General features: G+C 43.2%; 2 protein-coding genes across 10 annotated transcripts in view; one reads left to right on the top strand and one right to left on the bottom strand.

The window, feature by feature from the left end:
- LOC118117677 (dipeptidyl aminopeptidase-like protein 6) overlaps window positions 1–7,603 on the top strand; it is a 71,095-nt gene extending 63,492 nt beyond the window's left edge. For all 6 annotated transcript variants that reach the window (XM_035170112.2, XM_035170110.2, XM_035170113.2 and 3 more), the window contains 18 exons: window positions 470–624; window positions 1,042–1,139; window positions 1,275–1,401; window positions 1,605–1,643; window positions 1,816–1,923; window positions 2,556–2,647; window positions 2,744–2,791; window positions 2,875–2,987; window positions 3,691–3,738; window positions 3,836–3,934; window positions 4,039–4,108; window positions 4,653–4,847; window positions 4,925–4,979; window positions 5,103–5,205; window positions 5,309–5,364; window positions 5,476–5,548; window positions 5,660–5,733; window positions 6,313–7,603. In XM_035170112.2, coding sequence (XP_035026003.1) covers window positions 470–624; window positions 1,042–1,139; window positions 1,275–1,401; window positions 1,605–1,643; window positions 1,816–1,923; window positions 2,556–2,647; window positions 2,744–2,791; window positions 2,875–2,987; window positions 3,691–3,738; window positions 3,836–3,934; window positions 4,039–4,108; window positions 4,653–4,847; window positions 4,925–4,979; window positions 5,103–5,205; window positions 5,309–5,364; window positions 5,476–5,548; window positions 5,660–5,733; window positions 6,313–6,459 — 1,700 coding nt within the window. In that variant the 3' untranslated portion in view covers window positions 6,460–7,603. The remainder of the gene's footprint in view (window positions 1–469; window positions 625–1,041; window positions 1,140–1,274; window positions 1,402–1,604; window positions 1,644–1,815; window positions 1,924–2,555; window positions 2,648–2,743; window positions 2,792–2,874; window positions 2,988–3,690; window positions 3,739–3,835; window positions 3,935–4,038; window positions 4,109–4,652; window positions 4,848–4,924; window positions 4,980–5,102; window positions 5,206–5,308; window positions 5,365–5,475; window positions 5,549–5,659; window positions 5,734–6,312) is intronic.
- Window positions 7,604–7,674: 71 nt separating this feature from the next.
- Window positions 7,675–25,170, bottom strand: part of arhgap21b (Rho GTPase activating protein 21b) — a 37,212-nt gene continuing 19,716 nt past the window's right edge. For 3 of the 4 annotated variants that reach the window (XM_035170105.2, XM_035170107.2, XM_035170108.2), the window contains 17 exons: window positions 23,077–24,637; window positions 20,121–20,267; window positions 19,612–19,714; window positions 19,416–19,461; window positions 18,878–19,003; window positions 18,481–18,780; window positions 17,310–17,371; window positions 17,058–17,203; window positions 16,834–16,976; window positions 15,962–16,120; window positions 15,748–15,826; window positions 15,579–15,652; window positions 14,911–15,000; window positions 14,616–14,783; window positions 13,597–13,702; window positions 10,834–10,865; window positions 7,675–10,722 (listed from right to left, as the gene is read on the bottom strand). In XM_035170105.2, the coding sequence (XP_035025996.1) occupies window positions 9,160–10,722; window positions 10,834–10,865; window positions 13,597–13,702; window positions 14,616–14,783; window positions 14,911–15,000; window positions 15,579–15,652; window positions 15,748–15,826; window positions 15,962–16,120; window positions 16,834–16,976; window positions 17,058–17,203; window positions 17,310–17,371; window positions 18,481–18,780; window positions 18,878–19,003; window positions 19,416–19,461; window positions 19,612–19,714; window positions 20,121–20,267; window positions 23,077–24,637 (4,905 nt within the window). In that variant the 3' untranslated portion in view covers window positions 7,675–9,159. The remainder of the gene's footprint in view (window positions 10,723–10,833; window positions 10,866–13,596; window positions 13,703–14,615; window positions 14,784–14,910; window positions 15,001–15,578; window positions 15,653–15,747; window positions 15,827–15,961; window positions 16,121–16,833; window positions 16,977–17,057; window positions 17,204–17,309; window positions 17,372–18,480; window positions 18,781–18,877; window positions 19,004–19,415; window positions 19,462–19,611; window positions 19,715–20,120; window positions 20,268–23,076; window positions 24,638–25,170) is intronic. The other variant, XM_035170106.2, reaches the window with a different exon arrangement.

Below are 25,170 nucleotides of genomic sequence, written 5' to 3'. Positions count from 1 at the left end.
GTTTTTTGCCTGGTGAAGGCTGCTGTTCGGTTTCCTCACTGGAAGCTGCAGTGAAGGGGAAATCACTAGTGCTTTTCAATAGAGCGCTTCTGCCCCCTGCTGGATGAACGACACTCATCAGGAAACCGCAGGAAAAAAGAAAAACTCACCAGTGAATGTTTTTACAATGAAAGACGAAACCTTTTTTAGATAATCTAATCTTTTCTTATGTTTCCGTGCCAGCGACAGCAAATGGACAGAGACATTATCTTTTCTGCTTTGTCTGTCTGTTTCCGTTTTTGTGAACATGATATCTCAAGAACACCTCGAGGGAGTTTCCTCAAATTTGGTACAAACCTTAATTTCAACTCACACAGGGTCAAAGGGTTTAACAAATAAACAGGAAGAAAAGAAAAATCTGTTACAATCTAATCAGATGTATACATTTTTCCCAATGTTTGCATTATCTGGTGGTCGTTTTGTATTTCAGAGGAGATCCTGCAGACCCACATCACCCACTGGTGGTCTCCAGACGGGCTGCGGCTGGCCTACATGACCATCAACGACTCACTGGTGCCGAAGATGGAAGTCCCGTTTTTCACAGGAATGCCGTACCCTGCCAACCTGGAGTATCACTACCCAAAGGCAAGTTGAATCCAGCCACAGGAAAGTGGTGGGAGATGTACTGAGATATTCAATTTGAATAAAAGTCGTAATGCCACAAAGAAAAAATTTCAATTACAAGGGAAAGTTCAAAAGTAATGGCAGAAAAATCAGGGGTGAATCCAAGAGCAGGGCCTGGGGGGGCCCGGGCCTCAACTGAAATCTGGTATTTCACTTTAATCTAATATTTATATTAGATGTATGATAATATTCTAAAAATTACTGATTTTTTCAACAGTATTTATATGCTGCTAGATCATTGCTTTAGATCTGTACTTAATTACTTGACTCGTGTACTTACATCACACAGGACTTTTCTTGAGCTTGTTTTATTCTGAAAAACAGAAAGACGATTCTTCACTGTCTTACACTATCGAATGTCCTCTTGGCCCCCTGCAGGCCGGGGAAGAAAACCCTGTAGTGCACTTGTCTGTGGTGAGCCTCAACGGACCCCTGCACACGGTGGTGATGAAGAAACCTGACGACCCCCGGATAGGGTGAGTGGCGGCCCGATGGTGTTGCATCGAGGAGCCAAAAACAGCTCCTGAGCATTTTCTAAAGATAGTCGAGCCCGAGGTCAGGGAGTCAAGCGATGATTGGTGTGCGATTTTCCCACTGTCTGTTTTTTCCAGGAGGGAATATTACATCACCATGGTGAAATGGGCCACCAGCACCAAACTGGCCGTCAACTGGCTGAACAGAGCGCAGAACAACTCGATCCTGACGCTGTGCGAGGCCACGACTGGAGTCTGCATTAAGGTGAAACATGAGGCACATTCGGCCAAAGTGTTGCTTTAAATACACCACAAATGTCGAGATGAACCAACACACTGGTTTTGTGTCTTTTCCTATGATTTGTTGACATGAGTAAAAATAAAGAAAACTGCCAGATTTATTGTTTTATTTATGTGTTTTGTGCGACTCAGAGCCGCTTTGAACTCATCCTCTCTTCTTTGTTTCAGAAACATGAGGATGAGAGTGAGAGCTGGTTGCACAGACAGGTAGGTGATCAAAACACATGCTGTCCTGTTGCTGTGCAGCAGTCGCTTTCCTCTGTGTGTCTGAGCCTGAACAAATAAATAACACAAGATGGAAAAAGCCCCGCAGGCCTGACGTGGACTCAGACTTCAGATACACAGGCAGCTGTTATTGTTCCCTCTCTCCTCACTGCAGAATGAAGCGCCGCTGTTTTCCCACGGCGGACACAAGTTCTTCTTCACCCGAGCGATACCTCAGGGGGGGAGAGGAAAGTTTTTCCACATCTCCATGTCTACCTCATTGGTGGGTAACAGCAAAGTTGTCAAGTTAGTTTTATTTGAATAGTACGATGGAGTACTTTGAACCCTTGAACCCTATCAGGGCTACAACTTTTCACTTTATTAACTACTTTAATGATTTTATTCTCGTAATAATTACTACTTTATTATAATTTTACATATTTAGTCATAAAATTACAACTTTACTCTTGTAAAAAAAATTATAACTTTTTAAATATTCTTCCTTCATTTTCATAAAATTACAACATTCTTCTCGTAAAATTGTATGACTATTTTTATACTATGACTATTCTCATCAAAATGTATTTAGTTTTTTAAAAATATTATCATTGTAGTATTCATTTTATTATTACTTTGATCTTGTAAAATTACATCTTTTTTGTAATATAACAACTTTAGACTCGTAACATTACCACTTTATTCTCGTCAAAGTAACGTTTTTTTTCTCTGAATATTCCAACATTATTCTCGTGATATTACAAATTTATTCTTGAAAAGAAAAATAATTCCTCGTAATATCAGGCCAAATCATATCTCAAAATAGAGCAGATCTAGATTCTACTCTTCAATAATAATATTTGTCCTGTGAGGCATGGTACAGAGTATTTACTGGTCCCCTGTGTTATTGCTGTGCAGCCAAACACGAGCACAGACATACTCCAGTCCCTGACCTCTGGAGACTGGGACATCACCAGCATCTTGGCCTACAATCATGAAAGAAACCTCATGTGAGATGTTTTCATCATTTCTACCACATTTGTAACAGCCAGTGCTGCAGAGTTTATTATTTAATGATGATGTTCGGATTCGTATATTTTTCCCAGATACTTTCTGAGCACAGAGGATGACCCCAAGCGACGGCACCTTTATAGGTAGGATATCACTGGAACTTTAAAGTGCCTCTTTGTTTTGTGCTGTTTAAAAGTGATGACACTCACTCGCCGTCGTCCCACAGCGCCGACACAATCCCCCCATTCAACCGCTGCTGCCTGTCTTGTGAGTTCAAGTGTGGCTACGTGGACGTTTCATTCAGCCACAACATGCAGTACTTCTTACTCAACTGTAAAGGTGAGCGAACCTGGAGTCAAGGCTCTTTTTTGGTAAGAGCGGAAAGAGGGTTTCATATCCCGGCGTTCCTGAGAGCGAAAGGATCAAAATGTCCGGTGGAAAGTAAAACTGAATTAGTGCTTCAAGTCCGGCTGAGAGCTAATATGATTCATATCGAACTGGATATTAGCAGATAACCTCAACCCACTGCTGGATTAGCCACAGGAATAAATGTCTGGTCCCGAGCTGCTGGCTGTGGCTTTTCTGATTTTACTGTCTGATACATGGAAGAGAGACGGAGCCCAGTGGTTTGCATTGTGTTGTTGTTTGGTAGATGTTCTCCTTCTGTCCCTCAGAGACATTTCTCTTCTCTTTTTTCTTCCAACGCTGGGCCACAACAATGGAGTTATAAGGAAGTTGATCTGTTTAGGGGGCTCACTCCGGGGATGAAAAGTGCCGCTGGCTTTCTTCATTAATTGGATCTTTGGAGAGTAACTCCATTGTGAAATGATAAGCTTCTTCCTCATGTGACCGAAGGGGATTATTAACTGTAGCGCTGGCTGAGAGGCCTGTTTCTAAAAGTGTGTTTGAGATGAGACACTGACGACTCTTTTGCAGAGAATAGTTTTAGTTTCAGGCTTCTTACAGGATGTTTTATCAAGTTTATCACGCTAACTTTTATCAGTACATTCTTAATTATTTCTCCCTGAATTGTTCTTTTCAGGCCCAGATATACCGAGTGTGGCAATCTACAGCACAGAGGACAAACAGAGTGAGTGTCTTCCCTCTGGCACCGTCCTGGATTCACAGAAAACATATTTTCATTGATTGATTCTAACATAGGAGCTTATTTTCCCTCCTTGCTGCAGAGGTGTTCGACGTGGAGACAAACGCGAGAGTAAACCACACGTACAGCAACATGCAGATGCCCAAGGTGGAGTACAAGACCCTCACCATAGAAGACTACAGTACGTGTCCACTTTCATGTCGATTGGCCCAAAAACCAAGATACACCTTCTAGCTTCCCCTCGAGTTATGAGATGTAACATTAACGCCGTCCTGTGTGTTGCAGCGCTGACGATGCAGATCCTGAAGCCAGCTGGATTCGTAGATACCGCCCACTACCCCTTACTGCTGCTGGTGTACGTACGAACACATATGACAGAAACTAAAGGCTCAGTTATGCTGAGATACAAATCAGTTTCAAACTATGTCACCGTCTCTGCTACTTTTGCTTGGGCGAAGTAGCATATAGACACCTGTATGCTACTCCCCCCCCCCCGGATGGCAAGTATGGTTCATAAGTCCCACCTCCTCAATGTTAGTGGATGGGACTTAGGCCAAAATATAAAGTCAAAGCAGGTTTCAAAGAAAGTGTTCACAAAAATGGTTTCGGTCATTTGAGGTAGTTTCTTATCACACTGATGTGTGTTCAAAGCTCACTTTACTGGTAGGTTTGGTTCTGACATGTAATTTGGTGCTGGAAAAATGGGGTGAAACATCATGATTGACAGCTGAGACTCGCGATTGGTCGAGCGTGTGTCGGTGGGTCCTCGCTACTGCGATGAGGGGGTGGATGCACAAGATGGTGGCGTTTGTGTCCAGGATAATTTGGCTTCATTTCTGGATAGTGGAACGAGGTGGAGATTTTCTCAAAGTTGATCATCCTGCCAATATTTTCCACAGGGACGGTACGCCCGGAGGACAGATGGTGACGGAGCGGTTCCAGGTGGACTGGGACACGGTCCTGGTCAGCAGCTTCAGCACCATCGTCATCCGCTTTGACGGCCACGGCAGCGGCTTTCAGGGCACCAACCTCCTCCACAAAGTGCGGAGGAGGCTGGGACAGTTAGAGGAGGACGACCAGCTGGCTGCCCTCAGGTCGGAACCTCCTCCAGAACCGTGAGCACGGCTGTAAGAGTGGTTTCGAAGTTTGACAGATTTTCTGTCATTTTCAGGGAAATTTCAAGAGAGGACTACATCGATAAGAACCGAATTGGAGTTTATGGAAAGGTACGAGCACGTGTTCAAAGAGGATCCTGTCTTTTTGACTTCAGTGACCTGCATGGCTTCATAGACATATTTCCACCGTGTAATTAATAAGACTTCATGGTGGGTTTCTGTGTCTTTCTTCAGGCGTATGGAGGATATTTAGCCACGATGCTCTTGAGCTCTGAAGATCCTACCCAACTCAAATGTGGAACGGCAGTCTCGCCCATCACGGATTTTGAGCTTTATGGTATATTCTTCTTCTCTAAACGTCTTGAAGAGATATTGGGACAGTGTGTGAAGATGCAACTGATCTTTCTAAACCTGTTTTTCTTTTCTTTTCCAAATCGCAGCATCTGCCTTTTCTGAACGATACCTCGGCTTAAAGACAGATTCCAGCGTATACACGGTAAACTCCTAACTCCTGTGTCTCTTTATCCAAATCGTGCAATGCGATGTTTTGCTGAATTAGACGGAGGCTGGAGCAGAGGGTCATTATTCTGCTTCCTCTTTTCTTCAGAAGGCAAATTTAGCACACAGGACGGTTCAGCTTCTGGAAAAACAGTACCTGATAATTCACCCAACTGCCGACGGTAACAGAGACAGCCTCTTACACGTTTTATTTTTCTCAGTACTGAGAGTGAAACACTAAGTATGTGACTGTGATTGGTGTCTCACGTGTCTCTCCGATCTTGTCCTCACAGAAAAGGTTCACTTTCAGCACACAGCCAAATTCATCAACCATCTAATCAGCGAGAAAGCCAACTACACTCTACAGGTGAGATGCCGACTCTGAAGTCACTGTTCAATGATCATTATTCCTGGATTCTGTTACAGGGTTTCCTCAGGCTCTAAACAAATCTGAATTTTAGGCCTTACAAAGTCTGAAATATGTTAAAATATTTTGTACTAGGTCCTGAATTCGTTTAGATAGGTCCTTTTTATGTGAACTTTCATTAAACGCCACAACTGTCTGGCTTTGCAATTAGTTGCTTAAGAGAACTATTTATTTTAAGAGAAATCTTTTGGTCACATGCGTAGTTTGTAATGTCTCGTGTGAACGATATACACATCATGTGATAAAACTACGAACAACATGGAACTGACAACTCTGTACAAACCCTTGAGGAGGAAGCTTTTTATTGTAAACAGTAGCTGCAATCCCACTAAGACTGAACCAATAAGATGGGGGTTAGTCAGTTATAGTCATAACCACACAGTTGCACCAGCTGGTCTTTACTAAACCAATTCTCAGAATGGACTGAACTGTTTCTGCTTTTTTCAGCTTTTAAAAGATGAATTGGTCATGAAATAATTGTAAGTCGCAGCTCTCTCATGTATGAATCCACTTCTGCAGATCTACCCAGACGAAGGACACTTTCTGAACAGTGACGGGACGCAGCAGCACCTGAGCCAGTCTCTGGTCAACTTCTTCGAGGAGTGTTTCCGGGTGCCGGAGGTGCTGAAGGACGACGAGCAGAAGAAGGACGAGGACGACAGTTAAGCCTGCACCCTCTGCGCACCCACCCCCCTTCACTCCGACCCCCACCGTCCGACCCCCACCCGGGCCAGTTACTCCAGCACAATATGCAACAGATCTCTCTCTCTTGACCCAGTCGACCCACAACCCCCTGTCCAATCTGACTTTAGCTCTGAAACGCAGACACGAGCATGTGCTACCCTGGGGGGGGGGGGGGCCTCTCCTTTCCCTTTCCTGAGCTGGAAACCAGTCAGACATTGAAATAAATCTCAGATGTGGAAAGAAAGATTTGAATAAATGGACTAGTGCTCCCTCTAGTGGACAAATAGAGGATCAACATGGTGCCCATTTTTTCTGACATTGACGTGTCTTCAAGTGAGCGCTTTGCAGCACAAAATATCCCCCCCCACATCACGAAAATCCATTTATTACGTTGAGATTCAACATTTGAGAGGCTGACACTTTCTCATAACCTTCACCAACTGACTTTCTGATTCTTGGTATGATAACTGCTACTTGTTCCTCAGAACCCTGCTCAGTGTCTCACAGTAGTACCGTGGGTGTCCGGCTGCATCAGGTCCTTTAGTTGCTTCACAAAACGAGGGCACGTTTAAACTTCTCCCTAATCCCTGTACATGTGGATCGAACCCTTCTTTTAGTCACTGTGCCTTAATGTGGGTGAAATGTTCATGTTAGGAGCCCACACGATGCTGAGGAGGAGTCAACATGGGCAGAAGGTCAGAGCTGCGCCTCCTGTCGACGACTCCAACACAGATCATGATTTCATTTTCTTGGAATATAAAACTGGTTGGAAAATGTTAAGTATGACGCATTTTTATCTTAAAACAGGGGGAAAAAGGTGAATATGAAATATCGTTTCCGCTTGAAAGATGGAGTTATACCGAAACAAATGTTTAAGAATATTTCGTTTGCAGATCTTTACCTCCCAAACTTGCAAACTAGTGAGTCAACTATGCTGAACCTTCATTATTTTGTGAATTTCTTTGACTTGTGTGTTAAATGGCTTGACTCTCTCCCCCCCCCCATGTCTCTTCTGTCAGTATTGTCAGTGGTTTCTAGTCAGCTGATGTACAAAGTGTATAAATCTTATATTGTTTAAGTCTTTATGTTGTATGTGCAACTTGTATATAAAGCATTTTGAAATGTTTGCTGACATCACTCTCGTGTTTCAACAGTTTATCTTACGATTTTTTTTGAGGAAACAAAAACGCATGAACCTTTGCCATTGACAAATTTTATTTCCAGTGTCTCAGGACCTCTCGCAGTCAGAGGAACACAGCATTGGTACAAATGGTCCAGCTCAATCAAATGTTTCCTCTCGCTCTCTCTCACAGAGAAGTACCAAACTGCCCGCAGCGCCCTCAACAGGCCGCAGGAGCGTCATCTCTCAATACTGTACTTAATCCTGCAATCTGATGGAAATGTCAAGTAAAGCAGCTAGAACATGGCATTTATATGTACATTTAAGTTACTTATTTTACAAGGAATTATTTAAAATTCAAGTTCTGTTAAAATCAAAAAATGAAAAAACAGGAGGAGAAAGAGAAGAAAGAAAAAAAAAAAAGTACAAAACATGTTAAGACCAGAGTGGAATGCCTAAGGAATGGAAGCTCGGCATATTGGTTCCTAACCTGTAGAATGACAGTCGACAATAAAAATGTCATTCACAGTAACATCTTCGTGTTTCTCAACAAAGACAGTATGGCACCCTTAACATTTCATTGTGAGGCACTTCCTATTGTGAAGATACAGGATTTTCTTTTCTGATTCCTTCACCCAGATTCTTTTGCTTCCTCTTTGCGATCTCCTGCCAGTCACCGGCAGATGTGTGAACCACAGACACTAGTACACGGCAGAACATTTGCATCAGAGGGACGTTGTTCACTGCTCTTAAAAACCTCATAACCGGGGGGGTGGGGTGAAACATCTGGCTCCATTTGCATAACTCCAGTGTCTCCTCGTGACCTTTGTACCTTTGGAAAGGCCCCTTTGACAGCAGAGAGCTTGTAAGCAGTCCACACAGGCTGTACCAAAAACAATTCAAGTACACAGAAAAATAGGGATATGTACACTTTTAGAATGAAACACAAGCATCTAAAGCTTTTAGTCAGTGTTACAGCAAGCATGTCTGTACATTCTTCATTTGGTTACTGAGAGACTCACTGACTTTAAACATCATAACTTTCTTTACACAAAAATAGCTCCTCTGCAATACTAAAAATCTTCTTTTTCACTACTTCCTATTCATCCTAGAAGTCAGGTCATCCTTAAAGCCACTTAGCTAAAACCTTTAAAACAATCTTAACTCTTGAGTGTTCACACTTACTCGCACATGCTTCACAGGCTCGTCGTCGAGCAACAGGTCCTCTCGATCTTCAGCATAACAGGGATTTGAATTAGGAGGGAGGGGATCCTCCTGCTGACCCATCCCAGAGTCATTTGTCGTTAAAAAATAAAAGAAATTAAAAAGGTAAAAACAATATTTTGTTCCATGCCTTATATATGAGCAAGATCAACGATCCCTGTGTACAGTAATTCTCTTTTCACGAGCACACACATCACTTACAGACGCACACTCCTGACAAGTTTTGTACAACATGCTCATTCACAAACATTGGTCATACAGACATTATATCGACAGACTCCCAAGTAAGTACACATCTCACAGACAAAGAACATACACAGTCACACGTGTCCGTCACATCACAGGTACTGATAGAATCGTGAATGAACCACCTGGGAACTGGCGAGTTTATGCGGGTGAGCGGTGGCCGAGAGGCTCAGGTTTTTACTCTGGGGAACGTCCCCGTTCACCACTTCAGCTGGACGATGTGGGAGTTCAGAAGAGGAAGAGGCTCTGCGGTTTTGGCAGTTTGAGCTGCACAGACCCCCCTGCTGTTCAGGGAAGTCGAGGCTGACCTCGGGATTGCTGGTGCGGTGGCGCTCTCTGGCAATCCAGTCACCGATGGAGAAGTCTTGAGAGGTGCACTTGGGCTTGAGCCGATCCACGGCTGACAGCTCCGACCGAGAGCCCGAGCAAATGTGCTGCGGCCAGTCACCCAAAACGGACAGCTCTGCAAAGTCCCTCTGACCGCCCATGGTGTGTCTGCGTCGGATGTTCTTCTTTTTACTGCGACCCTCCGGGGACCGGCTCCTCTGACTGCCCACGCCAAACATGTCATCCACAGACGTTCGCAGGCGCACCTTCAGTCGGTCGGTGATCTTCAGCTTCCACGCAGGCTCCGTCTTATCCAGCTCACTACGAGACGAGGAGCTGAGGCTGCCGGTTGAAATGCCTTTAGCTGACCCCAAAACACGGGACAGTCTGTTGGAATCTTTATCGCTCCGAGCTCCGTCCAGCGACGACTCACTGTCTGTTTTCTGTTTGGCGGCTTTCTTTCTGGAGAGCGTATCGCAGTCAATGAGTCTGTGGGAGGCGAGAGGTCGCGGGGCTTCTTGCAGTTCTCTCTGGTCGGTTTTCCCAACAGTAAACACAGACAGGTCGCTCTCGCTGTCCGTCTCCATTGGCCTTCCCTCACTGATGAGCTCGCTTCTCTCATCATCTGCATCATCTCCACCCCGGCTTTCGGCCACAGACTGCACTTCGGGACTGAGGGTGCTGATCTCGGCTCCGGTCAGGAACGTCATGGAGGAGGTGGTGGAGTAGTCGGAGGTGATGGAGCAAACCTCTGCCCCCAGCCCGCTGGGGCCCGCTTCTTGTCCCAGTGCCACCGTCCTGCCGCGTCTCACTCTGGGCACCGAGGCCTGGGAGCTGGTGCTGTTCATCGTACCAAGGTCGGACACCGTGTCATCGTAGTTGGAGGGCGGGTCTGACAGAGAGGACTGGTGAGCCATCGGTATCCGGTAGCTGAGGTTTGGGGAATGGGGGGGTGAGGTGTAGGGGGAGCCAGAGCAAATGGTGGAGGAAATGTGCTGTGGATGCAGAGAGAGGGAGGTTTGCGACATCAGGCTGCTGGAGAGAGACTCTTTCCTGCTGCTTTTGTCCAGCTGTTCCTCTGAGCTGTGTCTCTCTTTCTCGCTGGTTCCATCCGTCTCCTCCTCCTTGGTCCGTCTGTCTGGGGACCACAGAGGCTGCTGCTGGCTCTCCTCTGGGAGCTCCTTCTTGATGAACACACCATCCAGGTCGTCGTCTGAGCTGCTAGGATGAATTTTGTCCTTGGGCTTCTTACGTTTACGGCTGGCAAAGAAGGAGGAGCGCAGCATCTCTTTGCTACACTGATCCTTCCCTGACCCCCACAAACCCTGCTAAGACAGAACCAAAACAGATTTTAAAGTCTCGTCAATGCACAGATATAGTCAAGACAAAGACAACAAAATGTGGACTTTATGTGAAAATAAACACGAGGAGGACATTACCTTAGTTTTGGAGGAGTCACTACATGCTGAATCTGCATTAAAGAGAAGAGAGTCATTAGTAAAAGTCTGTGACTTGCTCTAAACAGCCAACGACACAACAGAAGAGAAGAGGCAGGTTAAACGTTTGGTCAGAGTGACACTAACAGACACGATGAGGATAATGAGAGCAGCTCTATGAAAGCAGATGAATTTTTTTTTTTGCTCAGAGAGAGAAAAGAGACAAGTGTCCACACTAAGCAGAATATGGAAGAGTGGACAAAGCAGCAGAGGCCTGAGATGAAGGATGAGAGGAAAAGGAGGTGAAACCCGGCAGTAGACCAAGACACAAACAGCAGCTCATGCTTATGTATCAATGGGACGACGGCACATCACGGACAAACATGTCAGTCACAGAGCATCACATGTAGCCACCAACCAGCTGTGGGCATTCTTTCCCAACTCAAAGATGTCACAGAGGAGAGGGAGTGATGACTGACTGAGAGGGGCCTGAGCTGAACAGATCAGTAAGTGTGTCGCGGTCGATACAGCTGGCGCAGGCAAGCTTTAGCATAACAGAGATTGCTCTTACTCTGAGCTAGATTAACTCCTCCTTTAACATGTAGCCCTACATTTTCAGCAACAAAACAAAAGGCAAAACAAAGAGTTCACAAAACGTTCTGTACTCACTGTTCAAAAGAAGAAAACACGCAAGTAACACGCTAATAAAAATAAGCAAATTGTTCCAGGAATTATGAAACCACAGGAACTAAAGTCAGGAACTCAAGGAGCAGTTGTGTTTCTTGTCATAATCCATCATCCATCCATCAAATTCACTGTTTCAGGTAGAATTTTCACATATGAGGAAATAAAACAGGGTTACTATGTTTTCCATAGTATTTACTGTGTCTCCGATGTTTAAATGCTTGTAATAAATGGAGAAGACAGCGTTTACACAAATTTGTATCAATCTATGGGAATAGCGCATGTCTACACATGAACAAGATTTAGAGTGACAGGTACACAGACTTTAAAAGAAAGACAAGTTCTCACAGGTGAGAGAGAACTGTATTGCACGCAACTTGTGGGAATACACACGAGTGCAGCTGAAACTATGAGGCCTGATTGCCTGTGTGGACATTAACCAGGCTCCTCTGGTTTACTCGCAGGTAAAAACCCTGCAGTTCCTAAAATAGTTCCTGAAATAGTTCCTGAAATAGTTCCTGCGGTGGAAATGATCTAATTTAGGTTTAAAATGTGTACATCGGTGCACAGGCGTGGGCTGGATAGGGAGACTTTGAATGTTGGTGATGGATGTAGGTGTTTTACATTATGTAACGGTATGAGATGAGGACGTACCCTATGTGTTTGTGTGTCGATGTCTTAAACGGTGAATAACCACAAAGATTTGTGAAATAAGGACATTACAGAGAACAAAAGACACAAGAGGAGGACGTTGAAATGAAAAAAAGACAAAACGACCTGTCGCAGTAAATACTAGCACCCAGTTCTCTGCTATGCTGTGTGCATCTGCGTCAGTCACTACATATTTATTGGTCTGAGACGTGGTTGCATGTGTGGCTTTGCTATTGTGTAAACGCATGTGGGGCAAACATCCAGCTCAGTCCCACCACTACGACCCCACCCTTAGACATCATGACACATTATGCCACATGACCGAGAGAGAACCTGAGGTTGACCGTACCATGCTACTTGTCCTTGCGATCAGCTTAAGAAACAACAAGAGACAGCAGAAGGGCTTTCAGAGAAAGAACAGCAGCATCGCTCTGTATCCCCTCAATTTAGGGTATTGGTTTAAATATGAGACGTGCACACCACAGGAAAAATGACAAACATCGACTTCTCTTTCTTTCTTTTTTATCTTTTTTCCTCCTTTCGCCCAAATTTAAAAGAGCTGCGGGTTTCTGCAGACTAGGCAGCTACACTGGGCACAACACTCGTCCTTCTTCCTACAGTCCCAGCTGTCCATCACTGACAAAACAGAGTCCATCAGTGACATCATCGAGTGATAGACGCCGCCCACTTGGCCTGTGTCAAGATTGGGTAATGTGTGAGTGCTGGACAAGGATAAGGGAGAAAAACAGGACACTACAGACAGAAGGGCAGAGGTCAGAAGGGTTAAAACTTCCATAGTTTCTTTTAGTTTGTTAGATTTTCTTTGGGAAACATGCCAGGGATTATGTGAGAGACGAGGAGGAGGGGAAGAAAAGAACTGAAAGAAAAGGAGTCGTCGTCTCAACACAGGTAAAGCACAGGGAGAAAAAAAATGACTTGCGCAAGAGAAAACATAAAAAAAGAGTAAAGCAAAGAAATTGACAAATTAAAGTTGAAGAATTTTATCTTTTGGGGGGGGGAAACGCCAACATCAAAACAAAACAGACTTTTATCTGGAAATAAATGAATTAATAGAAAAGGCTCAGCAAATTGCTAAGTATTTTTCAACAATTTTCCAATAGACAAAAGTGTACTGATTGAAAAAATATTGAAAAAGCTTATTTTAAAAGAAGCACAAATTAAACTTTGCAGGCTTGGTTTTGCATTTAAAATCAAGGAAAACAGGCACGATGCTCCTCATCTAAGCATAAATGACACAGCTGACATTCTAACATTCAATCTTACAAGTAAATAAGTCTATACAACACATTTTCACACTGTAATCTACTTTAAGATTATTAATGAAATACAGAATTTACTATCATGGTAAAATATATTTGCTGTGGTGACGGAGGAGTAGTGAGTCCTGAGAAAAAAGTCCCGGTGGGTTACCTGAGACTTCGCCCGGTGATGCGGTTGTTCGTCCAATGTTGGAGAGCAGGTGGTCGATGTTGGGCACAGGCTGAGACTGCACTGTGCTCTCCTGCTCTGCTGTGGTCTGTAGCCACACAGGGAGGGGATTAGCAGAAAGAAGAGAAATCACTGAGCACAATACGTACATGAGGGGAAAAAACTGAGAATAACCAAATGTAAGGCACAAGTTGCCTTTTATCTAAAGCTGCATTTTATTTAAGTGATCAACAAAATTTTGTATCTTTGTTATGAGGGAAACATCTGCCAGTTCAGGTTCAGATGCTAAAACAATGTGCTGGGTTGCTCAAATGCTCTGGACAGTCTGAAGAGATGGTGACAGGTCTCTGTGAGTTCATAAATACGACAGGGTTTCTTGCACGTTTTAAATTTTTAAATTTAAGACTTTGTCAGACCTATTAAAGGTGATATTTAATTTTCCTTATTTATGTCAAGTATAACATATGAAGGAATACTGAAGTCCCACAACTACTAAGACTAGAGAATAATCCTCAAAATGTTCTTTCCCAGAGCCAAGTTGAGTTTATGGAGATAGATTCTCACCGAGGTGTTTTGTAGACCATCAGTTCTATACTGTTGTTGTTTGTAGTTTTATTAAAGCGCACCAATATCTAAAACCACTGAGAATGAACTACAACACCCAGAATAGTTACAAACAATGATTGCAAACGTTTCTCATAAAAATACAAAAACTAATTTTAAAGCATAACACAAGTAGCTTTATAAAAAACATAATTCAGTTAAGACCAACTAAACTAAAACCAACTAAGTCAGAGTATTGCAACATATTTTAAACCTTTAAAGCCCTAAAATTCAGACTTTTTAAGACCCTGCAGAATCCCTGTATTAGCATCATTTAAGCCATTGTTTATACAAAACTATTGATTAGAGCAGCTTTAAATAACTATGTTTATATATCAAACAGGCAAAGATAGTGTATGTATTTTAAGCATAATAAAAGAAAATGAACTGCCACATACAACAGGGTCCTCGTCACCGTCTTCAGTGAAGAACCAGTCATAGTGCTGGATAAGGTTCTCCACTATCTTGCACTGGTCCGGCATGTGATTGACCATGTTGGTCATGTTGTCCTCAGAGGTTCGCACCAGTGTTGGACCAAACACTATGGCCAAGTTGCGAGGCTCCATCTGAACAGATTAAGTTCAAGTAAATCAGGTGTAATGAAATAATCCTCAAAGGACTCCTGGATTCACGCGGTAGGGGAAGGTGTTGTGTAATGACATTAACACTGCCAGGTCCTGTTAACTGTCTTACCTTGTTCTTTTCACAGTTGTCAGAAACCTTCTTGAGGTGAGCACAGAGGAATCTCAGAGTTTCCAAATGATGATCGGGTAATTCCAGGATCTGCAAGAATTGAGAATAACAACCAGTGTTTCAGAGTTAATGTCTAATTGTAACTAGGGGTGGGAATCTCTAGGCACCTGGCGTTTCGTTTCTGGTTCAGAGGGCTACTTGATTCAGACAGCTACAATTCAATGATAAAACGATTCTCGATGCATCAGAGAATTTTATTTCTACACATGATTTATTTTTTGATCACTGTGTGACTTGAGGGCTGCATCTTCACTAATAATTTGTGCTTTAAAATAGTATTCTAGACAGTTACTGTTATTACAAGTGTGCTGTAATTTACAAAATAAGGTTTTCAATTAAAAAATCTGTCAGTCTAAAACAGTGGTCAGTGATCTCCACTTTGATTTGACATTCATTTAGTTTACACCTGTGTGCAGCATCTTTAGTCTTTACTGTATCAGGGTGGCCCCGCCAGCATCGACACACATTACTCCGCTTACACTATGCTTTTCTGCACCTAGAGCTGATCTTTATATGAACTAATAAAAGTTGCATCAAAGAATCGAGAAATATCCCCACCTCTAATTGTAATACTACTCAAATAAATACCAGATTAGATTTTCACTCACCAGCCTCTTGAGCTCTTTTAACCTCTCCACCGAGTCTTCTGCTCTGTTGGCTTCGATAAAATCACCATATTTCTCTGTCGAACAGAACAGATCATAAGAAATCAATATCCAGGGATTTGTTGGGGATTTTGTTGTTATAAATTTCAGCAAGATTACAATTACATCCTACCATTTGTAAACAGAGGGTCTGGAAGTTTTCGGAAAAAGGACTTTAGCAAACTACTGATGACATTGAGGTCCCGCCATTTCTGTCGAGATACAAAAGAAGGAGATGCCGTTATGTTGAAGCAGTCCTTACAGCACAAATCAATAACTGCTAAGAGGTTGTTGTCAGTCAGGAAAGTGGAACTCTGTATTTAACATCCGGACTGTCAGTCACTCACATCTTCCTGGACGTCGATGTCATTCATGCCTTTGCTGTTGAGCTCCTCCTGCATGCTGGAGATGGCAGCGTTGTTCCCAGGGACTCTGTAGATCCCTGTGTACTCCAGACCTCGCTCCTCCACCACGTTGCAGCACACCTCCACGATCAGAGGAACAAACTGTACACAGCACAGCACGAGTTACACAACTTCTTCTCCGTGTCAAATCTAAACATAAACCTACATACAGTGTGAATAAGAGCTGATGTGAAGCGCATGAAGTTATGTGTCCTACACATCAATGTCTCCTACAGTCAAAGTGACGTACCCTAGCATGATTTGACAACCACTGTGGCTGAAATAGGTGTTACACGTGTTTGGAAGCATCACATCATCTGAATGCTGAACTACACAGCATGTTCTTAAAAACATTTCCATCTTATCAATCTACTAATTATCTCTCTCTGTCTATCTGTCTGTGTACAGCTCCCATATCTTGAAAACTGTTCTTCTCATCTTCACACATGTTTATTGTGAAGGGTGCAAAGAAGTGCAATGTTAAAATTGGTGTGATTTGGACATATATTATTAATGTGTGTGTTTTAGTTTGTAGTAGCAGCGTCTGGGACTCGTCTACTTAAGTGACGTTGTCTATCATGACAACAGCATGCTCACGGCAATGACTACTGATTCTCCAGTTCAGAGGTCTGCATACTGAGTCAAGCTTTACCGAACTTTGAATGAACAGGTGCAGTTCAGAGGCAGGTCTTTACTTGCTGCGGCTGAATTACCGCAGGTAATTTTTACAGTTTCAGAAAGCTGCAACCGGCAATACCACAGGACAAGCCATTTCAAAACAGGCCCTGCACTAGTAAAAAGAGACGGAGACTCACCCTGTTAGTCAGTGCAGCTGGACAGTCATCAAGCCGCACCCCGAATGTGACCCCAGCAGGAGTCTTTTTTTCAAATGGCTTCCTCATGATTCCTGCGATACCGATTTTCCAAGCAGCTCTGTCCCTCGGTGGACTGGAGTCATCTACACATTTATACATGACATAAATTAGCCCGATGAGATTAGAAATTCTCTCTTACTAGACCAAAAGGAGCCATTGTTTACCTTTCAGCGCCCTTCGCTCCTCTCCTGTTTTGGGTGAATGGGGGCTGTGGCTCTTGCCTTCTGTTTTCCCTCCCATGAAAGCTTGTTTGATGCTGAGGGACTGACGGGAGCTTTTGGGGGAAGGTTCAGATCTGCTGCTGGGCGCACTGATCAACACAAATGGCAAAAAAAAAAAACATAGACAAATGTCAACATTCAGGTTGGCATAGAAATATCTATGAGCCAAGGGGGGAAATGTGGATACCTGCTTACCTCATCAAGTTGTATTCTTTGATCTTTCGACTGATCAAGTCCTGGCTTGTGACAGCAGCATTCTGTAATACCATAGAAATGCAGTTATGAAAGTCTGAAAAAATAGATCATGATAAATTTGGTCGCTTTAATCGCTTTGGTCCTTTTTTTTTCTTTTCATACCATTTCATTAGTACTATCACAGCAATGCCTGATGTTAAGTCTCATATTCTTCCATATAACGGGCATACAGATATCCTGCCAGGTGCCTTTTATAACCTCTGCCAAGGAGTTCATGTTTTAATCTGCATACTTCTGTCCATCTGTCATAGAGGGATTAAGCAAAATCTACTTAAAGCCACTTTAGATGTTGCTGCAGATCTGGATCAGGGGGCAGATCCAGGAATTTCTTTCACAACAGACTTTTTCTTCAAATTTGTCGTTTTCTCAAAATAATTCATAGATCTGGATGGAAAACATATTTTAGGGACTGATATTTGTGAGTGTTGCAATTTGGAGGAGATCCAAATAAGGCAACTGTAGGGCCTTGGTGGAGGTATGCACTCTACTGAGTTCAAGTCTAGTTTAAATAGACCCCAGCTTTATGGATTTAATGCTTTTAAATCAGCCAACATGGCTTATGTTGGCATTCGCATACAGTAATTTAACTACATCTATCTTCATATGTTTTCCAAAACATTTCTGATCCTCCCTGAACATGTGCTGCCTGGCCTCCATCTCGGAAACCAGAATACATTTTTGCCAGATGATGTCAGTTAATGGGGTCTGGCTGAAATGAAGCTTTCTGATTGGCTCTCTTATTAACACACCAATAAGTGCCACCCATTTTTTATGTTCTCCTGGAGTAGAACAAGTTCCCAGTTACACCTTATTTTAGCGTTTGCCAGGTATTTTATGAATAAAGGCTGTAATCCTCTCCACCTCACTCCCACATTCATTGTATTTCATTCCCTTTGTTGTTAACCTGATGGGTGTGCCTGTCTTTTCATTTCAAATCTAAATTGGAGTCTTGTTTAAAGTTGCTTGTTTTTCCTGTAACTGACTGCAAGTGCTAGGCTCGGCCCTGATGACAGTTTATCAGTTGGAATGATGAAGCATTTAGGACTGTCGTGCAGTGTGCCCATCTTTTCGTGGCTGAACGGCACACAAAATTAGGCCAAGTAGAACTCACCTCTTCATCCGGGTTGCTATTTTCTTGAATGACTCTGATCCAGGACAGCATAGCGTCCCTCCCTTCAGCCTGGAACAAATACTCGCAGTCTGAGGTGGTTAGTCGCAGCACGTTCTTACGTCTCGTATCGCTATAGGAGATGTCAATCAGACAGGCCTTGATGCTGATTCGTAGCGGGTCCTCTTCAGATTGTGTCGACACATGAGAGAGCGCATCTTTCCTGTCTTTGTAGAGGGTCAAGTTGTGACCTTGTAAAACACCATACATCTGCTTCCATGATCTCATTCCTCCACTGACACGCTACAGAGACAAGAGACGGGGGAATATAAATACTTACACATCAAAAGAGTAGTGATATATGTGGCTGTTAAATGAAGGTGTGACTGTAAATGCATACCTTGTTTTTATCAGTACTAAACTGCCTTAAGTTGAGCAACCCTTCTTTGGAGGAATCAGCAAAGATTTCTGATGAGGAATCCCGTCGAGATCCTGAATCCCCAGATGATTTATGTCCATCAAGAGCCTGTAAATATGAATACATGATATTTTGTCTCATTAGCTGACAGAAGAAGGTGCCACGAAAAGTGGGGAGGAGGAGAAACAAAGCAGAGTGTCACCTAGTGAAGTCATGGTTACATGGGCATCAAGACATCACAGTATCTATTTATATTTGTGTCTCAAAACGCTTCCCAAGGAGTGAAGGTAAATGTGAGAGGTTTAATTAAATTCAGATTGTTTGTAAATTATGAAGACATTTGCACACGTGAAGCGATTGTTATTTAGTCAACCTAGATACATTTCAATGCCATGTAAAATAGAGTCACCATCATTAATTACAAAAAATAAAACAAAAAAGGCTAAATACACATGAATACAGAACTCAATAATTGAATAATAAAAGTTGGCATGTTGTGTAAAAGCCGTTAGTGTCTCACCTTTCTTAAGCCCTTGAGACTGGGCATGTGCTTACTGGAAGATCTCCTTAAGATGTGAAAGAACAACAGAGACAAGTTATTTCAAGTCAGAGACAATGGCAGAAAGATTCATAACCAAATAAAACATTTTTTTTAAAGGTTTAAAAAAAAAAAGAATGAGGGAGGGAGCAGTGATTTAATAGTGGTATGCACTCACCCTCTACCCTCCTCTTGGTAGTTATCTAGACCCTCATCGTAGGATTTGGACCGCTCCGTTTTGCTGGCTGTTTCAGATTCCTGCAAAGCACTTCTCAGGGACTCTGTAAAGGGAGGGGAAAAAAAACATATATATAAAATGGATAACCCAAGTTATGAGGGTAAATGGGGGTCACCATAAGATATGGTCTACAGGAAAAATTTTGAAAATGTAATATTTCAAAAACAACACCATATGATGAGTTAAGATGATTCATCTGCATTTACTGAGCTTGTGAAGGTGGGTATGCCTAAATAACTAAATTTCAAAATTACATAACAGTTATGTAAGCTACAGTTAAAATTATTAGCTGATTAATTCATCAATCCGATATGATTTAGTGTGAACTTGGTAAGGTAATTTCAAGGGGAAAAAAATAAAACAAACTTTTGTGATGTATCCTGTGTTTTCTTTATGCCAAGCCATTACTCACATCTCTTTCACAAAGCCAAACTAACACTTATTTTCACCTTGGTCATGTGATAGTTGACGTCGAATGGTAGGACAAGGCGAGCCTGGACTGGAGGGACCTGTAGTTATGGACTGTGCAACAGATATCACAGCGGAGGGTGGGATCGGAGTGGCCTCTCGGTCGACACTGGGGCTGACTGGCTCATCTGATGAAAAGAAAACATTCAGTGTGAGCACAGAGATGATCTCCAGCTTTTGTCAAAGATGTAACTATAGCTGCTTTCAGACATGCACTGAACTCCAGTGATCCTCTGGACATTCTCCAGAGGGGTTGTATGTGTGAACGCAAATGTCTGAGTGAGAGCCTCCAGATATTCTGAAACCATTCTCCAGCCAGTTCCTGAGTATAATAATCCCTGGTAAGGAATCACTACGTTTGTAACAATGCAAAAATTAAAAAACAAACAAACAAAAAGAAAACTAATATGTCAGGATGAAAAAGCAGTGCCATATACGTAGAAGACACTGACAGGTCAAGAGGGCTTTTGGTGATTAGAGTCGATGCCTGTGTCTATGTTATAAACAAAAACATGTGATCTTCGCAGCAGAATTTATACGTTATATCCAGCCTCACCTAAACTCTCTACAGATTTCTGTGTTGTTGTAAATGCGTCTGAGAGGAGAATCTCCTGCTGCATTGTGCATGTGTGAAAGCAAACTTCAGCCAAAGTCCGGACCCAAATCTCCGGACTTCCTCCAGAGGTCATGTCTCAAAACGACTTAGAATACATTTGTGTAAGGTGGCTTTTGGATATGCTGTTTTGTCAATATTCAGTATCTCATTAGGAGAAAAAAAAAACACAGGCCTGTTAGACAAGGACATTTCTATATAAACAATTAAAAAAAACGTCATCTATCCACAATGGGAGACTTTTAAAAACAGCATTTCTGTGACTCCCGTGGCAAAATACAGCTGAGAGTGGGATCAGATCTTCTTCTGACATGATTTATTTTTTTAGAGAGAAGGAAGTTCTTCACTCTTGAGTACCGCCCACTCCTGGCACTTCCAATTCTGAAAGAACTCAGAGTACAAAGCTGCTCTCTGCAGCCAAGGGGCTTGTGGAGCTAAATTTAAAAGTAACTGTCCTAGTTGCAGCCTGTACCCAACTTTGAAACGGGGCAAAGGAAAAGGATGTCACCATATCCCTAAAAGGCCTGATGATACTAAGTTCTGCTTGTCAACTGTTACTAAAAATTACTTAAAAAATAGATAAATAAAATATCTACAATCAGATATGATCATCTGACTGTATAACATTTAATATTCTCCTTAAGAAATGGCTAATAAAAGGTTTCACAAAATGAATCTAAAATGAGATTGAATAGCTATAAAAGTCTGCTCTAACTAATGAAGGGCCAAATTCAAGGTGCAGAGTGAAAAATACAAATCATTGCCATCTAACTAAGATGCAAGATAAACGATGTTTGTAGATTAGCTAAATAAAATGATAATTTGGTTTGTATGACCAAATGACCTCACTCGACTCACACCGCAGTGGCCTTTCAAACAGGTCATTGATGGAGGTCCAGCAAACTGCTCAATCAGGGCACTGTTCTCCTGAGCCAGGGCACCAGTCCCAGAATGGTGGTGTTGTGTAGCTGCCACTGTCACTGCCTGCTTTGTCTGCACCTGGACTGTCTTCTACACAGCAACATTACACAGGCCGCTAACGAACAGCGGAAACACTGTCGGTCACCTCACTGATACTTGAAAAACTGTCCATCCAACTTGAAACTTGTCATGTTTCAAAATGTAAGACCACAAACTTGATCTCAAATTTAGGGGTGTTAAGTGTTGGCATCTTTTTATGATTTCTATTCCCATTGTGGTGTTGTCTTCTAGAACTTGTGAATACTGCAGTAACTTCAGCTATAACGAGAACTTGCAAGTATCTCGGAACTCGTGAGTATCTCAGATGAATTCCGGGGCTTACGAACACTTGGATGACACATCAGGAGCATAATGGAGGCAGGGTTTTTTTGACATTTGAAGGAGTCCCCATTTACATCAATTGTATTGGATTTGGCAAAAACTAACCAAGAACAACATGATATCCATTTTTACAGAGCCTTTGTTTTATGACTGACAGACACCTAAACGTACCCAATACATATATGAGGAGATGCAAATGGAGCGCGATAAGAAACAGAAGATTTAAAAGAAGCTTTAAGAAATCTAAAAGCCCCCATTGCTTGACAGTCTTGCCTACAGCAATGTAACTTTAGCAATGTTCTCATCAAAGCACACAAGTAAACACACAGAGTAGCTATAAATTTTAGATATTTTCTCACTGCTGATCTGATTACAACAGATTCTCTAAAACAGGACTAAATACTCAGTAAAAATTCAAACCACACTAAGAAATGTGTTTGGTGCCACTTACAAAACCTGATACTGAAACTTTCTGAAACCCTCTCAAAGTCCACGAGTTAACGCTTTCTTTGAAACACATGTTAACACATGTTAATGGTAAGACAGTTGTTGTCGAGAACAGTTTAATCTTACAGGACTGCTGAAGTATAATGCAACCAAAGGAAAGAACATACAAGAAAACAAAGTATTAAGAAGAGAAATTAAATTATTTCAAAAGGCTTAAGCCATCCTCTCCACCCCAGTTCAGCCAAATATCCTGCAAACCCTCTCTGAATGCAACAAAAACCTGATTAATATCATCTTCCCAGGAAGATTAATTAATTTGTGAACATCTCCACAGCTCTATATACACAGAACAATGATACGCTAAATCAGATTATCAATTCAACGACAAAGGTCTGCAGGCTCCACACTCAGTCTCTCATCCTTCTATTTTAAACTGATTTCTATTAGCATCTATGGTTAAAGCCCTTTAATTAGCTACAGTATCAGCTCTGCCAGCCTGCCTCATGTTACTACTGCCTGTGGTAGTCGCCATGACAACGTGGGCTGTCGAGGCTTACAACTGACAATTCTCTTACCGATGAATGGAATGGAGTCCAGAGACTCATCCAGGTTGCTAGAACAGGAGGTGTGACATTGTTCCCCAAGGCGGCGCATGTGTATTTCTCGACGTGCATCATTGGGAAGCCAGCATGCCGCCACATCTGCTGTGGAATCTGCTCCGTCATCGTTTACAGCCAGAATGTAGGAAGGGTGTCGAAGAGGACTGGGGTTCTTTCCAGGGGGGGGCTTCTCCCTCAGAACCACTTCGGCCTCTGTTGGGCTTCGCCCATTCACCTGACTCCGGGGGTCTGGGTGGGGAGGTTTGAGGATGCTAGGCCTCTGAGGCATCTGTTTTGGGGTAGAAGAAGACCTGTGTCCTACCAATGTTGCGTCTCTGCCTGCCTCAACAGGCTGCATGCTTTCAGCCCGTATCCTGCTTTGGGTAGTGCGGCCTGAATGGTTTCCTTTGACTGGAACTCTTTGGTCAGCAAAAGAATGTTCAGCACTTGTGCTCTTTCCAAAATGTGAGGGTCTGTCTGAGAGCATGGGTGAGGAGCGGGTCTGAAGAGAGTCTGGTCCTTTAGAGTAGAGAACAGGGTTGGGTGCCCCCCTCATGCCACCACTGTATCCAACAGAAGGCCTGTGGAGCATGGCATGTCTAGGGATAGACTGCCTGCTGGGCCTCGTACCTTGTTCTGCCCTTACATACCCTCCTCTCCTCTCACTGTGTCGAACCAGCTCTGCAGGGTCAACATAGTCTGTGGAGTGTGCCCGAGCTTTGTGCACAAGGCCATCTTGGGATACGCTTCGAGGGGGCCAGTTCCTGGCATGGCCCATCCTCTCTGCACTGCTCACGCGGTCCTGCGAGGCACTGCGTGGGGCAATCTGAAAGTGGGGTGGAGGTCCTTGGTATGACCGTTCATGGGAGGTACTCCTCCGTCGTATCCCCTTAGGGACCCAGTCTCCTCGGGGAATGTGATGAGTAGCACCAAAGCTGGTCTGATTGGCAGCTCGCAAACTGTCAAGCCTCTCCTGGATAGTCCGGCTACCATGGGAATGGATTCCTTTGTTGTCAATGTACTCCCTGTATGTCTGGTAAGTGCGCCAATCAATGTTTTGATGGTTGCCTGGGTAGTGAGGTACCTGACCTCCATATGGAACCATTCCTGGACCACTGGGATAGACATCAGCCTTTCGGTGGTGAGGATACTGAGCCAGTGACCCGGGCCTCCCTCTGACAAAGACAGGATCCATGAAATCTATCCTGTGAACTGGACCCTTGCGCACCATGTGGGCTGCATCAGGAGGAACCACCACAGTCCTCACACTGTCGTTGCGCATGCAAACTGCCATCTGGCTTTTTGGATAAGATTGAGGAGGAGGAGGAGATGGGGGCACGGTGATCTCCTTGCGGTATCCATGGTCAGGAGGTGCTGTTGGCCCTCGGCAGACCTGCCCCGCTGTGTCTGTCGCCTGGGCCATGCCCGTAGGCTTACAGTCTACTCTGGGGTAGCATACTGGGGGTGGGTCAGGAATGTGACAGGCATTTCCGCTGTAGTTGCTTTGGCCACGGATGTAGGCATCCTGGGAGTAGGCCTAAAGACAGAGCAACAAAGCAGTGTTAGAACAGATATAGTACAAACTGCATTTGCAAGTGTGTTTAAAATTCAACATTGTGCTACTAGATTTTTACAGAGAAGTCAGGCAAGATATTACAAATGTTACTGGATGCATGTGTGTGGGCAGTGTGTGTTGCAGTATGAGTGTGTGGAGGCGTTAGCAGTTCAGGGGTGTCAGTGGACTTCATCTGCTCCTTATTTAGAGTTCGTATGGTAATGTTCACGGCTGTATGGCAGATGACAGTACACTATATAACCAAAGCAAAACATATTTTTCACTCAGAGACTTAAGATGGTGCTTCATACAAGATGTTTAGGGTACAGCAGTCTTTCTCTCATATTGCTACATTTGATCTCCAAACAATTATCTGTTGCAATGCAACAATGGTGATTTTCAATATGAAGTAATAAAAACAACTGCAAACACCATACAATAAATGTGTAATGGTGTATATTTGTACACAATTTAGATGAGGTAATCAAGTAGCCAGCAATCTACATATTTGAACA

The sequence above is a fragment of the Hippoglossus stenolepis genome, chromosome 11, assembly GCF_022539355.2.
Source record: "Hippoglossus stenolepis isolate QCI-W04-F060 chromosome 11, HSTE1.2, whole genome shotgun sequence".
Lineage (NCBI taxonomy): Eukaryota > Metazoa > Chordata > Actinopteri > Pleuronectiformes > Pleuronectidae > Hippoglossus > Hippoglossus stenolepis.
This window is presented reverse-complemented; position numbering and strand designations above follow the sequence as displayed.